Source organism: Elephantulus edwardii, unplaced genomic scaffold (assembly GCF_000299155.1).
Source record: "Elephantulus edwardii isolate Elephantulus edwardi_28Jun2011 unplaced genomic scaffold, EleEdw1.0 scaffold00089, whole genome shotgun sequence".
NCBI lineage: Eukaryota > Metazoa > Chordata > Mammalia > Macroscelidea > Macroscelididae > Elephantulus > Elephantulus edwardii.
Window position 1 is genome coordinate 7,912,387 of NW_006399839.1, and position 11,987 is coordinate 7,924,373.

At 48.4% G+C, this 11,987-nt stretch overlaps 1 protein-coding gene across 4 annotated transcripts in view; it reads left to right on the forward strand.

Annotated features, from left to right (window-relative positions):
- The window catches only part of SGSM1 (small G protein signaling modulator 1), a 94,069-nt gene that overhangs the window by 51,233 nt on the left and 30,849 nt on the right, over positions 1-11,987 (forward strand). For 2 of the 4 annotated variants that reach the window (XM_006890460.1, XM_006890462.1), the window contains exons 12-14: positions 1,197-1,361; positions 3,555-3,693; positions 8,698-8,762. In XM_006890460.1, the coding sequence (XP_006890522.1) occupies positions 1,197-1,361; positions 3,555-3,693; positions 8,698-8,762 (369 nt within the window). The remainder of the gene's footprint in view (positions 1-1,196; positions 1,362-3,554; positions 3,694-8,697; positions 8,763-11,987) is intronic. The other 2 variants (XM_006890461.1, XM_006890463.1) reach the window with 1 other exon arrangement.

The window sequence follows — 11,987 nt, forward strand, 5'->3', positions numbered from 1 at the left end:
GGCCCTCTATGAGGTGAATTGATTCAGTGACTGGGGTAATTGGGATGGGAGTGTCAGAGACAGTGCGATTGGCACAGGACAGAGTGGAGTTTAGGACTGTTGTACATAGGGTCACTTTGAGTCGCAGGCGACTCGACGGCACATAACAACAACAACAACAACAACAGTTCTGACTCTGTCTCTGCTTCTGCAAAAGACTTACTTCCCCTTGCAGGACAATCAGAATGATGGGGCAACTCCCTGCCCAGAATAGGGTTGTTGTTATGTGCTCTCGAGTTGAGGATGACTTATAGCGGCCCTGTGAACAACAGATCTGAATCCAGTGCCGTCCTCGTCATCTCTGACACACTCGAGCCCATTGCTGCGGTCACTGTCAGTCCATCTTGTTAAAGGTCTTCCTCGCTTTTGCCAACCATCCACCTTCCCAAACAATGATGTCCCTTTCCAAAGAATGGTCCCTCCTGATGTTACAAACACGCCTTGGTGTCACAACAGAAACTTGACAGAACAGAAGATCTTGGCAGAACACTTTATTTCTGCAGAAAGTTGCTTGGGCCGACCTAGGTCCGACCAACAAACACACAGGCAGACGGTCCGCCTGGGTTTATTCCTGGTGTAAAAACGAACGCTGTTCCTGTCGGTCAAGGGTTTTGACCTCACTGTCCTGTTCCTACCTGGTTTGCTAGTTTGACTTGTGCGTGAAAAGAGGGGCCTTGGAAAGAGGGGGCTGGGGCTTGAGGATGTTTGGAATGTCTTTTGTTTCAGCAGATGAACAGGCAAGGGAATTTCTCTGAGTGATTTTCAGAAGAGGCTTCTTGTTTCAGCTTTAACTCCATCTTATATATAACATTTGAAGAGAAAAATACATATTTTTCTTAACACTAGCAACATGCCCTGGGTATATGAGAGGGAGTTTCACCCTCCTTGCCTCCAAACAAGCACTTCATAAATACCAGCTTTCTTTATTCCTTTTATCAGAAACAAGGGGTCAGAGGGGGGAAAGCTGGTCAGTCTCCTCCCATAGGGATTTACAGCCTCAGAAAGCCAGTAGAGGGGTTGCTATGACTCTGAACCAACTCAAAGATGATGGGTCTGGGATCTTTTCTTTTGCAGGATTCCCCCGAGGGATTTGTTCCACAGCCCTGGCCCACGCTAGACCTTCCACTTGACTGATCCTGTTTGTTTTCTCTCTCAAGTTCCCTCTGCCCCGTTGGACGGCCCTTCCCCCATCTCCGTGGGCCCTACCTGGACCATGGTACCTGCAGGCCGGTCTGTGCTGGTGGTGGCCAGAGGGAGTCAGTGGGCACGGGCCAGACGGAACGCCGCCTTCCCCAGACCAATCCTGAAGGAGCAGCCCCTCAGTAATGTCCAGGCTTCCCCCCATGTGCTGGGTGCTGGCCACCTTGACCATGTTGTCATTTGAGTCTGGGTAGAGAAAGAGGTGGATACAGGAGAAAGCCTGAGGCCTGAACGCAGTACAGCCGCCATCCAGCAGGAGGCAGCCTGGAGTGCTGTGTGGGTCTGGTAGTAAAGGGATCAATTAGTGATGTCTGCATACTGAGAAGGGCTGTGGTGGAGGCATGTTTGCTGGCCCTGGGCTAAGTGAGACAGGCTAAACCTGGGGATACCTTTCTAGAACACTTGACAGGGACATGCTGGTATTTTTGGCCAGCTCAGGTGGGGCCAGGCCCACAGCTGATCTTCTCTTGTAGCCCTTGGAGGGAGAGAAGCAGGTGGCTGTCAATTGTCCTTGCAGATATCTGACATGTGAGGCAAATCCACTACACTCTTAAGCAAAGAAAGATGGACAGATCACATCGTGAGGACCAGGTCCACCTCCATTCTACACAGGCCATAAGTTTTCAATATTCAAGATATGTTTAAATGATAAAAAAAATTTTTGAGGCATATGAACCTCACGTGTCAGTGTCTGCGAATACAATTTTGTTGACACACATCGGTGCTCATTTGTTGACATCGCCTCTGTAACTGTGTCCAGTCCCACAGTAACGGAGGTGACAGAGATCGTAGCACTGCCAGCTCCTTACAGAAAAGGCTTCTTCACCCCAGTCCTGCAGAAAATGAAAACAATGCATCTTCTAGAAAGGTCGACAAGCTAGGGAGCTTGCACTGGAAATTGCAAAGCGTTCCTCCCCAGTGTATTTAAAGCTTTGCAGACACCAGCCTCTATGCACTGAGAAAGGAAAAAAATACAAATAAATGATGAGCTTTGTTTCCTGGGCCAGCTGACCAGCAACTGCCAACTTCTGGGAGTTGGGCCTAGGCTCTGTCAACTAGGACTGATTATCAACATTGTTTAAAAAAAAGAACAGATTTGATAGAAACAATAACTGAGTGACTCAGCATGTGCAGAGGAGCCTTTTGCCTGATGCATTGGTTAAGCAGATTGATGGTAGATAACAGAAGGATTGGAAGTTCAAGGCGACACACTGGTTCCCAGGAGAAAGCTCGAGTAGCCTGCTGCCACACAGATCCCGGTCAGGAAAACCCTATGAGCTGGTTCCGCTCTGTCACGTGGAATCGCCACGAATCCAAATGGACTCACAGTAAAGAGCCGGGTGGTAAATGCTTTTTGTCTCTGCGGTATTTTGGTGTCTGTCACCTCTGCTGCTGTAGTGACTAATGCAGCCTCAGATGGGATATAAACCAATTGATTAGTATTGTTGTTGATTGCCTTCGAGTCGAGCACGGCTCAGAGTGACCCTACAAACAAAAGGCTTGAAGCCCCTCTATCACTGTCGACATTTATCAAAGTTCATAGGGTTTCCAGAGGCATGGTATTAAGGAAGTGGATGCCGCTCCTGCTTCCAAGATTGAGTATTACTGTGTGTCAATTAAACTTTATAGACACCGACATGTGAATGTCATGGAACTTCCACATGCCACAAAGTAGTGGTATTTTTAATTGTTTAAACATATACCCACAGCATGAATACGTGTATATGTATGTGTATGCAAATGTGTGTGTATGTATGTGCATATATACACACACATACAGACTTGAAGAGTCTGTTTTCAAAGGTTTAATTTAATAGATGTGGGTTAGAGATTGGGCATGTGGCTATCTTAACAAGCCCTGCACGTGGTTCCAGGGACCACCAGCTTTTTTGGGGCTCCTGGAGAGACTGGCTGAGGTCCTTTGGCCCTATGTGTCTTGCCTGGTCTCTTGAAGCCCAGAACGCCCCCAGCAGGCTCCCTTCCCAGTGAAGAGCCCTGAATGACAACATGGTGAGGCTTGGCCTCCTGCTCTGGGATTGGGCCTGTTTCCTTCTTCTGGTCTCCGTTTCTCTTCCTGTCTCTTCATCTGCTGTCAGCTCTGCTGGTCTGCGGGGGCCTGAAATCCTGGTGGTGCTTTTTCAGAATCATGCGGGCTCAAGGGCCTGGGTCAGATTATGTTTAGAGATGCTGGTTCCTGGGTCTTTCCCCATCCCTGTGCTGGCCTGAGGAAAAGCTGTGTGGCTTCGGGGTGAGGCTCCTGTGATCCCCACAGGCTCACCCGAGGCTCTCCCTCTGCCCTTTCTCCCCCACCACAGTCCCCCAGGACCTGATGGATGTCTCTGTGAACAACCTGCCGTCGCTATGGCAACCCAGCCCTCGGAAGTCGTCCTGCTCGTCCTGCTCCCAGAGCGGCTTGGCCGATGGTGGCTCCACCAATGGCTGCAACCACGAGAGGTATGGGGGGCTTTGTCTGTAAATGGAGGATTTGACAAAAGCTTTGTGAGGGTCTTTTTCATTCCCTGAGCATAGGCACGCGGTCAGCCCGATCTAGGTTAAGCCCTGGCCTTGTGAACTCCTAACTATGGGATCTTCTTTGTGTGGATCAGACAGGATGCACCCGGGTGCCCCAGTAACGCTGAGCTCAGGGGCTCAGTATACCAGAGGCTTTACTGAGGACGCGTGCTGGCGGTCTGTCACGGATCAGCTGGGGACCCTGCTCTGCCCACACTGACGGAGCAGCCACCAACTTGAGCATTTCCCATCACACCTGCAATGGGTGTGACCGCTCAGAAGGGACCTGAGGAAACATGTACCAGCCCCACGCCGTTTCTGCTGACAACTCAGTGGTCCCACCTACAAGAGAGCAGGCAGGTGCCCGGAACCTAAAACTAAACACAGTGACGGTCACACACGCGTGCCTTGATTTCTCCTTAACAAAGTGGGGATTTGAGTGCCTGCTTTGTACAGCGTTGGAAGGAGCCAGTCAAACAATGGTTTAAAGTGGCCAGAGCATGATACCAAACACACGATAATGATATCAAACCAACCCAGAACCACGATTGTTGAGTCAGTGCCAATTGATGACATCCCTCCGTTAGTTTCCAAGACTGGAAGTCTTTATGTGAGGAGACGGTCCCATCCTTTTCCCTGGGAGAAACTAGTGGATTCGAACTGCGGACCTTTTCAGTTAACAGTGCACTAAATAATGTACGGTGTCGGTAAAACCCCATAAAACCCAATAACCCACCCCCGTAAGCCAAACTCATTGCTGGTGAGTTCATTTCAACCATCACAGCGGCCCCACATGTGACAGAATTGTTCAACCGCAGCTTCCTGACTGTACGTTTTATGGAAGCATTGATGGCACTGATTATAGATGTGTGTCCTCAGCATATGTCCGTCTGTCTCTCTCTCTGTCTTTCTCTGTCTCTCTCTGTGTCTCTGTCTCTCTCCCTGTCTTTCTCTCTATCTCTCCATCTATCTCTGTGTCTCTCTCTGTGTGGGTCTCTCTCTGTCTCTGTCTCTCTCTTTCTTCCCATAGAACTTTCAGTCTCCTTGGTTGGATCTGCTCGGCCAGTTTGTGAGTCTAGTCTTCCCTCCTAGTAGCCTGGTAGCCTAGTAGAAGCCTGGCCTGGGAGAGTGAATGTGTCCTTTCTCGCTGCAGCTCTCCCCAGAACATGGTCCAGTCTTCAGCTGTAGGAGGGTACGGATAGTGGGCAGGGTCAAATTTTCAAAGTCATCTGATGCCCAGCTTCCCAACAATGTCTGGCTCATGGACCACCACCAGCAGCAGCAACAGAAGCAGCATCATTTGGACAGTTTCTCTGTTCCTGACAGTAGACCGAGAATCAGAATCTGCCCTTAACGAGATCACTACATTTAAGCTAAGGGAACATCACTGTAACCAAGAATCTCCAACTTTGGACGTGTCTCAGAGTCACCTGGCAAAAACAATGTGCTCACCCCTTGGCTCCATTCTAGGCATCTTGACTCAGTAATTTGTTGTTGTTGTTGTTGTTGTGTGTCATCAAATGCAACCCATAGCAACCCTCTGAAGCCTGCCCTGTCCTGAGCCAGTCTCACTGTTTCTGATATAACTACCCTCATTGCCCCAGTTACTGTATCAGTCTATCTCATCTGAGGGTCTTCCTCTCCTGCTCTGTCCCTCCACCCTTCCAAGCATGAGGACTGGTCTCTCCTGGCCATATACTCAAAGGTATGTGAGATGGAGCTTCAAAATCCTAGACTCCAAGGAGAAACTTGGTTTCACCCTCTCCAAGACAGACCTAGTTGTTTTCTTGGTATGTTTAAGACTCTTCTCCAGCATCACAATTTGGAGGCATCAATTCTTCTTGGCCTGGATTAGGTGCACCTTAGTCTCCAGTCTGACCTCATTGCTTTTCAGTACTCTGGAGAATTCCCTGACAGCATATTTTCCCAGTACAATTCATCTTTTGATTTCCTGACTGCTGGTGTCAAGAGTGTTGTGGAGCCGGTCAAGCTTAATCAACCTCAATCTCTTCTCCATCTAGTGTGGTGCTGCCAATTGGCCCAGTGTTGAGAATCTTTGTCTTCTTGATGTTGAGCTTCAATCCATATTGAAGATTACAATCCTTGACCTTCTGCAGCAAGCACTTCAGGTTCTCCACAGTTTCAGCAAGAAGGGTTGAGTCATCTGCACAGAGCAGGTTGTTGATGAGTCTTCCTCCAATCCTGATGCCACATTCTTCCTCATAAAGCCCAGCCTCCTGAATGATCTGTTCTGCGTATAGATTGAAAAGGTATGGAGACAGGATGCATCCCTGACACACTCCTTTCTTGATTTTGAATCATGTGGTATTCCCCCTGTGCTGTTCTGAGGACTGCTTCCTGGTCCAAGTGTAGGTTTTACATAAGCACAATCAAGTGTTCTGAGATTCCCATTTTCGTCAAGGTTAGCCACAATTCATTGTGATCCACACAGTCAAATGCCTCTGTATAGTCAATGAAACACAGACAGACATTCCTCCGGTAGTCTTTGCTTTCTTTGAGTATCCATCTGACATTAGCAATAATGTCTCTGGTGCCATGTCCTCTTCGAAGCCTAGTTTGTATTTCTGATTGTTCTCTGTCAATGTGTTGTTCCATTTCTGGATAATCTTCAGCAGGATTTTGGTAGCATGTGATATTAGTGATACTGTTCAATAATTTCCACACTGTTGGATCACCTGTTTTTGGAATGGAAATAAATACAGATCTCTTCCAGTGAGTTGGCCACAGTTGGCCAGGTAGTTGTCCTCCAGATTTCTTAGCACAACCTGGTGAGCACATCCAGGGTAGCATTAGTTTGTTGAAATAAATATGTCTTTTCTTTTTCCCCCCCCCCCCAAGTTCTTCAGAACAGCCTGAACTTCCTCCTTCATCAGCATTGCCTCTTGATTGTATGTTGTTTCTTGAAATTCTTCTGGGTCAACCAATTCTTTTTGGTACCGTGACTCTGTATACCCCTTCCACGGGCTCCGCTTGCACCCTGCCCTCCCTCCCCTCTTCCATCTTCTTTTAATGCTTCCTGAAACATTCCGTATTCTGCCCATAGGATCCTTAAGCATCGCATCTCATGGCTTGAATTTGTACTTTAGTTCTTTCAGCTTAAGAAATGCTGAGCAAGTTTGGCCCTTTTGATCTTCCAACTCCAGCTCCTTGCACATGTCTTTATAATACTTTGCCTTGTCTTCCTGAGCTGCCCTTTGAAATCTTCTATTCAGCTCCTTAATGTCTTGATTTCTTCCCTTTGCTTTGGCTTCTTCTCTCTCTAGTGCAATACTCAGAGGTTCCTCTGATGCCCATTTTGGTCTTTTCTTCTTGCTTCTTTCTAGGAATCCTAATGTTGGCGATTCCTCGAGCACTGAGGATTCTTTCAGAGCACTGAGAAATGCTCCTGTGACCCAGGACCTGCTCCTGTAGCATCTGCTTACATACTCGTAGCGATGGCAAGCTCACCACTTCGCAGCTAGCTTGGTTCACTAAAGGACAGCTGTCAGTGGGGATACCACCCTCATGTAATCTGAGCCAGCCTGAGCCCCTCCACAACCTGAGAGCACAGAAAAGCTCATATTAATTTTTTACACCTTCCTGTGTAGAGCTGGAGGGCCTCAGCCAAGCCCTGGCTTTTTCTGGGTGTCCCTAGTGATGTCTTAAAAATTAACGTGTATTTTTAGTTCTTTCTTTCCTGTGTGAGAATGCCCAGCACTCCCGTCAGCTGTCTGTGTTTGCTGTAAGAACTCCGGATCCTTCTCCAATGTAAAACATCGCTTGATTTCTTGATTGCGGTTGCCATGGATATTGATTATGGATCCTAATAAAACTAAAATGTTAAAAAAAAGAACTCTGGATCCCTGACCCCCTTCTCTGCTTTCAGGCAAGAGTGTTCCCTAAGATCCCTGTGCCCAGCGAGACTTCAGGGCACCACTCACAGTACTGAACAGGGCCCGGATCCCAGGGTACCTCGGCTTGGTTCAGCGGGGTCACTTTAAAAGTCAGACCCTTCCTGCAAGTGAAACAAACCTCCTCCAAACTGAGTTAAGTCACAAAGAGAAAAGCTTTTGTTTAAGTCCAGAGACATAGTGTCTTCATGCTCTCTGGATCCAGATGCTTAAAAAGAACATTTTCAGCTCTCGGCTCTTTGCCTCTGTGATAGCATCGTTCTCAAACATTATTCTCAAACTTCGCCCCTTCCCATGCCACGGCAAAGAAGTCCCCCTGCAGCTCCTGTCCTGTGTCCCACTGGCTGAAAACCTCAAGATGGAGCGGGGAGGAGTCTGTCTTTTAATAATGCCAACAAAATTCGCAGGGATGAATGATTCTCAGTGGGCCAGGTCTGGTCACATGATCCCCAAGTAGATCACATGCTGGGTGGTTAGAGTCATCCAAACCACAGTAAGAGAGAAATTTCCCCTCAGCACAAATGGAGCAGACTGGGAAGTAGGGCCTGCTGGTCACAGAGATGGCCCAAGGCTGGCCAGCCTTGTGTCCCCTTGGGTGTGGGGTCCCCATGGGCTGGAGGCTGACTCCTCAGCGGCTGACAGTAACAACTGGCTCCCTGACTGGCTGGTTTCAGTATGCGCTCTAAAAGATCCTGAATGTACTGACAAGCTTTGGGCATGTTGCAAGGAGGAACCAGTCCTTGGAGAGGGACATTGTGCTTGGAAGGGTGGAGGGACGGGGAAAGAGAGGGAGACCCTTGATGAAATGGATTGATTCAGTGACTAGGGTAATGGGGGTAGGTGTGTTGGAGACAGTAAAGTTGGCACAGGATAGAGCAGGGTTCAGGGCTGTTGTACATAGGGTTGCTATGAGTCGCAAGCGACTCAATGGCACATAACAGCAACAACGACAGACTTAATGATGTGTCCTCCTGTCCCTGGAAGCCTGAGCGACACAGGCATGTGTTCTTAGCCTCCTTCTCTTCTCCACCTGCAGGGCTCCCTTGAAGCTTCTCTGTGACAACATGAAGTACCAGATCCTCTCCAGAGCCTTCTACGGATGTGCGTATTGCCCTTTGCCAGCATGTGTGTGTACTCGGAGGGGCGTGAATTGAAAGGTCACTGAATATGCAACTGCTGGGGAAAGGTTCTGGCTCTGGCGTTCGAAGCTCCGCTGCTTTATTTCTTAAATGTCTGTGTTCAGTGAAGTTATAGTCTTATCTCTGAACTTGTCTATAGATAAGAAATTGTACCCCTGAAGTACAAGTTCACAGTGACCCTATGCATAGCTGAACTGACCGCTTGCCTGAGCCTCTCCCATCCGAAACCCCCACCAGGCTCAAGGCCCAAGGTCACTGTCACTGTCAGGCCATCTCATTCAAAGGAGCCTTCTCTTTCTCTGACCCTCCACTTTTAAAAAATTATTTTTAATTTTCTTTTATTATTTTGTGTGTGTGTACTGTCAAATCGGATCTGACTGGTACAGAAGGAGATTGTCCCTCCTTCTCCAGCAGAGCATCTGGTGGATTCGAACCACATACCTCTGGGGTTACAGTGCAGCTTCTTGCCACTAGGCCACCAGAGCTCTCTGACCTTCCAGTTTTGCAGGCATGATGTCCTCGTCCCTCCGACCATGTGCCCAAAGTATGTGAGATGAAGTGTCACCCTTCTTACCTCGAGGGAGCGCCCTGCCAGCACTTCCTCCAAGACAGACTTGCTGGCCTGGGATGGTCCACAGTCTTTGCAGCCCCGCCATTCAAGGCAGCAGTTCTTTGGTCTTTCTTACTCATTGTCTAGCTTTCACGTGCCTGTGAAGCAATTGATCACACCATGTCAGGTGCACCTTAGTCTTTAGATGTTTGAGTCCCAGCCTAAAGCAGCGGGGATCCTTGGAAACTGGGGTTTGAGGTTCATCACCATGACATCTCAAAACCCAACACCCACCTTGAAGGGTTGACTTTGGTGTTAAATGAAAAGCCCCCTGATGAGGCATTTTCCCAAAAAAAAACCCTCAAATTCATTGCTACAAAGTCATACTGACTCCTAGCTGGCCCTCCAGGGGTTTTTCAGAGGCTGTAAATCACAGGGGAGGAAACTGCCCATCTTTGTCTGGTGGGTGGTGCCGTGGGTGGATTCAAACCACCTACCTTTGACTTGCCAGAGCAGCTCCTTATGTGCTAGGCCACCAGAGTGGTCAGCAAATAGCAACCCTTTCTCCAGCAGATGGATGCAAATGGGTGAAAGACCCTGATCCCCTCCTGGGAGGATCTTACAAACTGCATGCCTAAGCCAGGTGCAAGGAGGGTTCACACAGAGAGGTGAATGGCTTACCCGAGGTCACACAGCAATTACATGGCAGAGCTGAGGCTCCAGCCCAGACCTGTCTAAAGCTGTGATTGCTCTGTTTTGTTGTTGTTGTTTTAATTTCTCTTTATTTTTTATTAGTTTCCAAAGAAAATTCATCTGCATTGTGTTTCTTTCATATGTATTGTGTTTCACACTTTTCCTTCATCACATTGTGTTTCCTACAATCATTCCCATATATTGGGTTTTATAAAACTGATCACCATTGATCCATGCCCAGTATTACCCCATCTTTTCAGATTCCCCACTGGATCCCTCCCCATTCCTTCACCCCCTGCCTCCACTCTGCAACCCTGTGACGTACCTTCCCCCCCCCTTAGCCCTCATGCCCCCTCCCCTCCCCTTCCTCATTTGGACTTTTTTTAAAAAAAAAATTATTATTTGTGTGTGTGTGTACCATCAAATCGGATCTGACTGGCACAGGAGGAGATTGTCTCTCCTTCTCCAGCAGAGCATCTGGTGGATTTGAACCGCACACCTCTGGGATTGCAGTGCAGCTTTTTGCCACTAGGCCACCAGAGCTGCCTTCCTCACTTGGACTTTTATACACAGCTCGCTAGTTATCCTATTGGCTCTGTCTTAACCTCTCACCTGTACTGAGCCATGTAGGGGTATTCCTCCCTCTCCCCGTAGTTCATATTTACATGGAGAGATAAAAGGGGTAGGGGTGTGTGTGTGTGTTTGTGTGTGTGTTTTGAGGGATTCCAGGAACGTCTTTATACAGGCTGCTCAGGCCTGCACTGAGGCGGTGGGGGCCCATCCCCGAGTGTCCATCGAGGCGGCATGAGCTCCCTGGAGGATGATGCCATTCCTCCCCTGGCAGGGCTCCTCTACTCCAGACACTGCTTCCCACCCACTCAGTGCCTAATCCGGGATCTGGCAAGGCACGGGCATTGAGCAAGTGTTACTGACTCCAAACAGAAAACCTTCATGGAGGAAGTAGTGGGGGCGAGATGGGTCAGAAATAGCACAGCCACGCACGCATGTGGTTCACCCCTTTGACTGTGGCCTTGGGGGTGCAGACTGTTGGCGCCGGAGCCAGGCAGCCGGAGTTCGAATCCCGACTCTACATTTCCTCTCAGTGCAGGTTGGACAAGTGCTCTAACCACTCTGTGCCTCAGTTTTCCCATCTAGATGATGGGAACAAGGGTGATAACGAGCTAGATTCTGTTCCGTGAGCTCTGGGCCCACACCCTGGCATGTAGTGTGTGCTGTATACGTGTTGGGGGTTATTACTGCTACTATTCTCTCTGATGTTAATAGGGGTAAGACCTCAGGCTCCAGAGGTGCTCTCTGGGAGTTGGGGACACAATGGTGATGGAGAAGGTCCAAAAGGAAGGGGTCTGTACAGAGCCCCCACACACAGACTGGGGTAGGCCAAGCACTTCCTGTGTGTGGACATTGTGACCAGTCCCTCACATGTGTGGAAAGCAGGGAGGCAAGTGGGCATCCTTTAAGGGTGCCGGCCATCTAGGAAGACACATTTGGGGCTCTCAGACTCTGGTTTGATTGCTCACTTCCTGAGGTCTTCTCTTTCTTTTCTTTTTTTTTAAATTGATATTTTAACAAAAGTTTACAGAAAACTTAGATTTCCATTCATTCATCATTGCACATTTTTCTCCCTTCCCCCTCCCAGTTTGCTTTTCTCTTTAAAAAGATTCTTTCACTGTTGCACAGTTTCCTCCCTCCGCCCCCCGCGCCATAGTCCACTTTGTTGTGCACCTCTTATTCTGCACTGTTGTCATGCAAATAATACCTAACCATATATTTCTTTTAGACAGTTCTTTCCCTCATCTATTTAAATATGGTGATCATCATTTATACGCTCTTCTTATTTCCCCCAACCCCCATGACAGTCTTGTTTTATAACCATGACATTATGCAGTATTTGTCCTTTTGTTTCTGAGATATTTCACTCAGCAT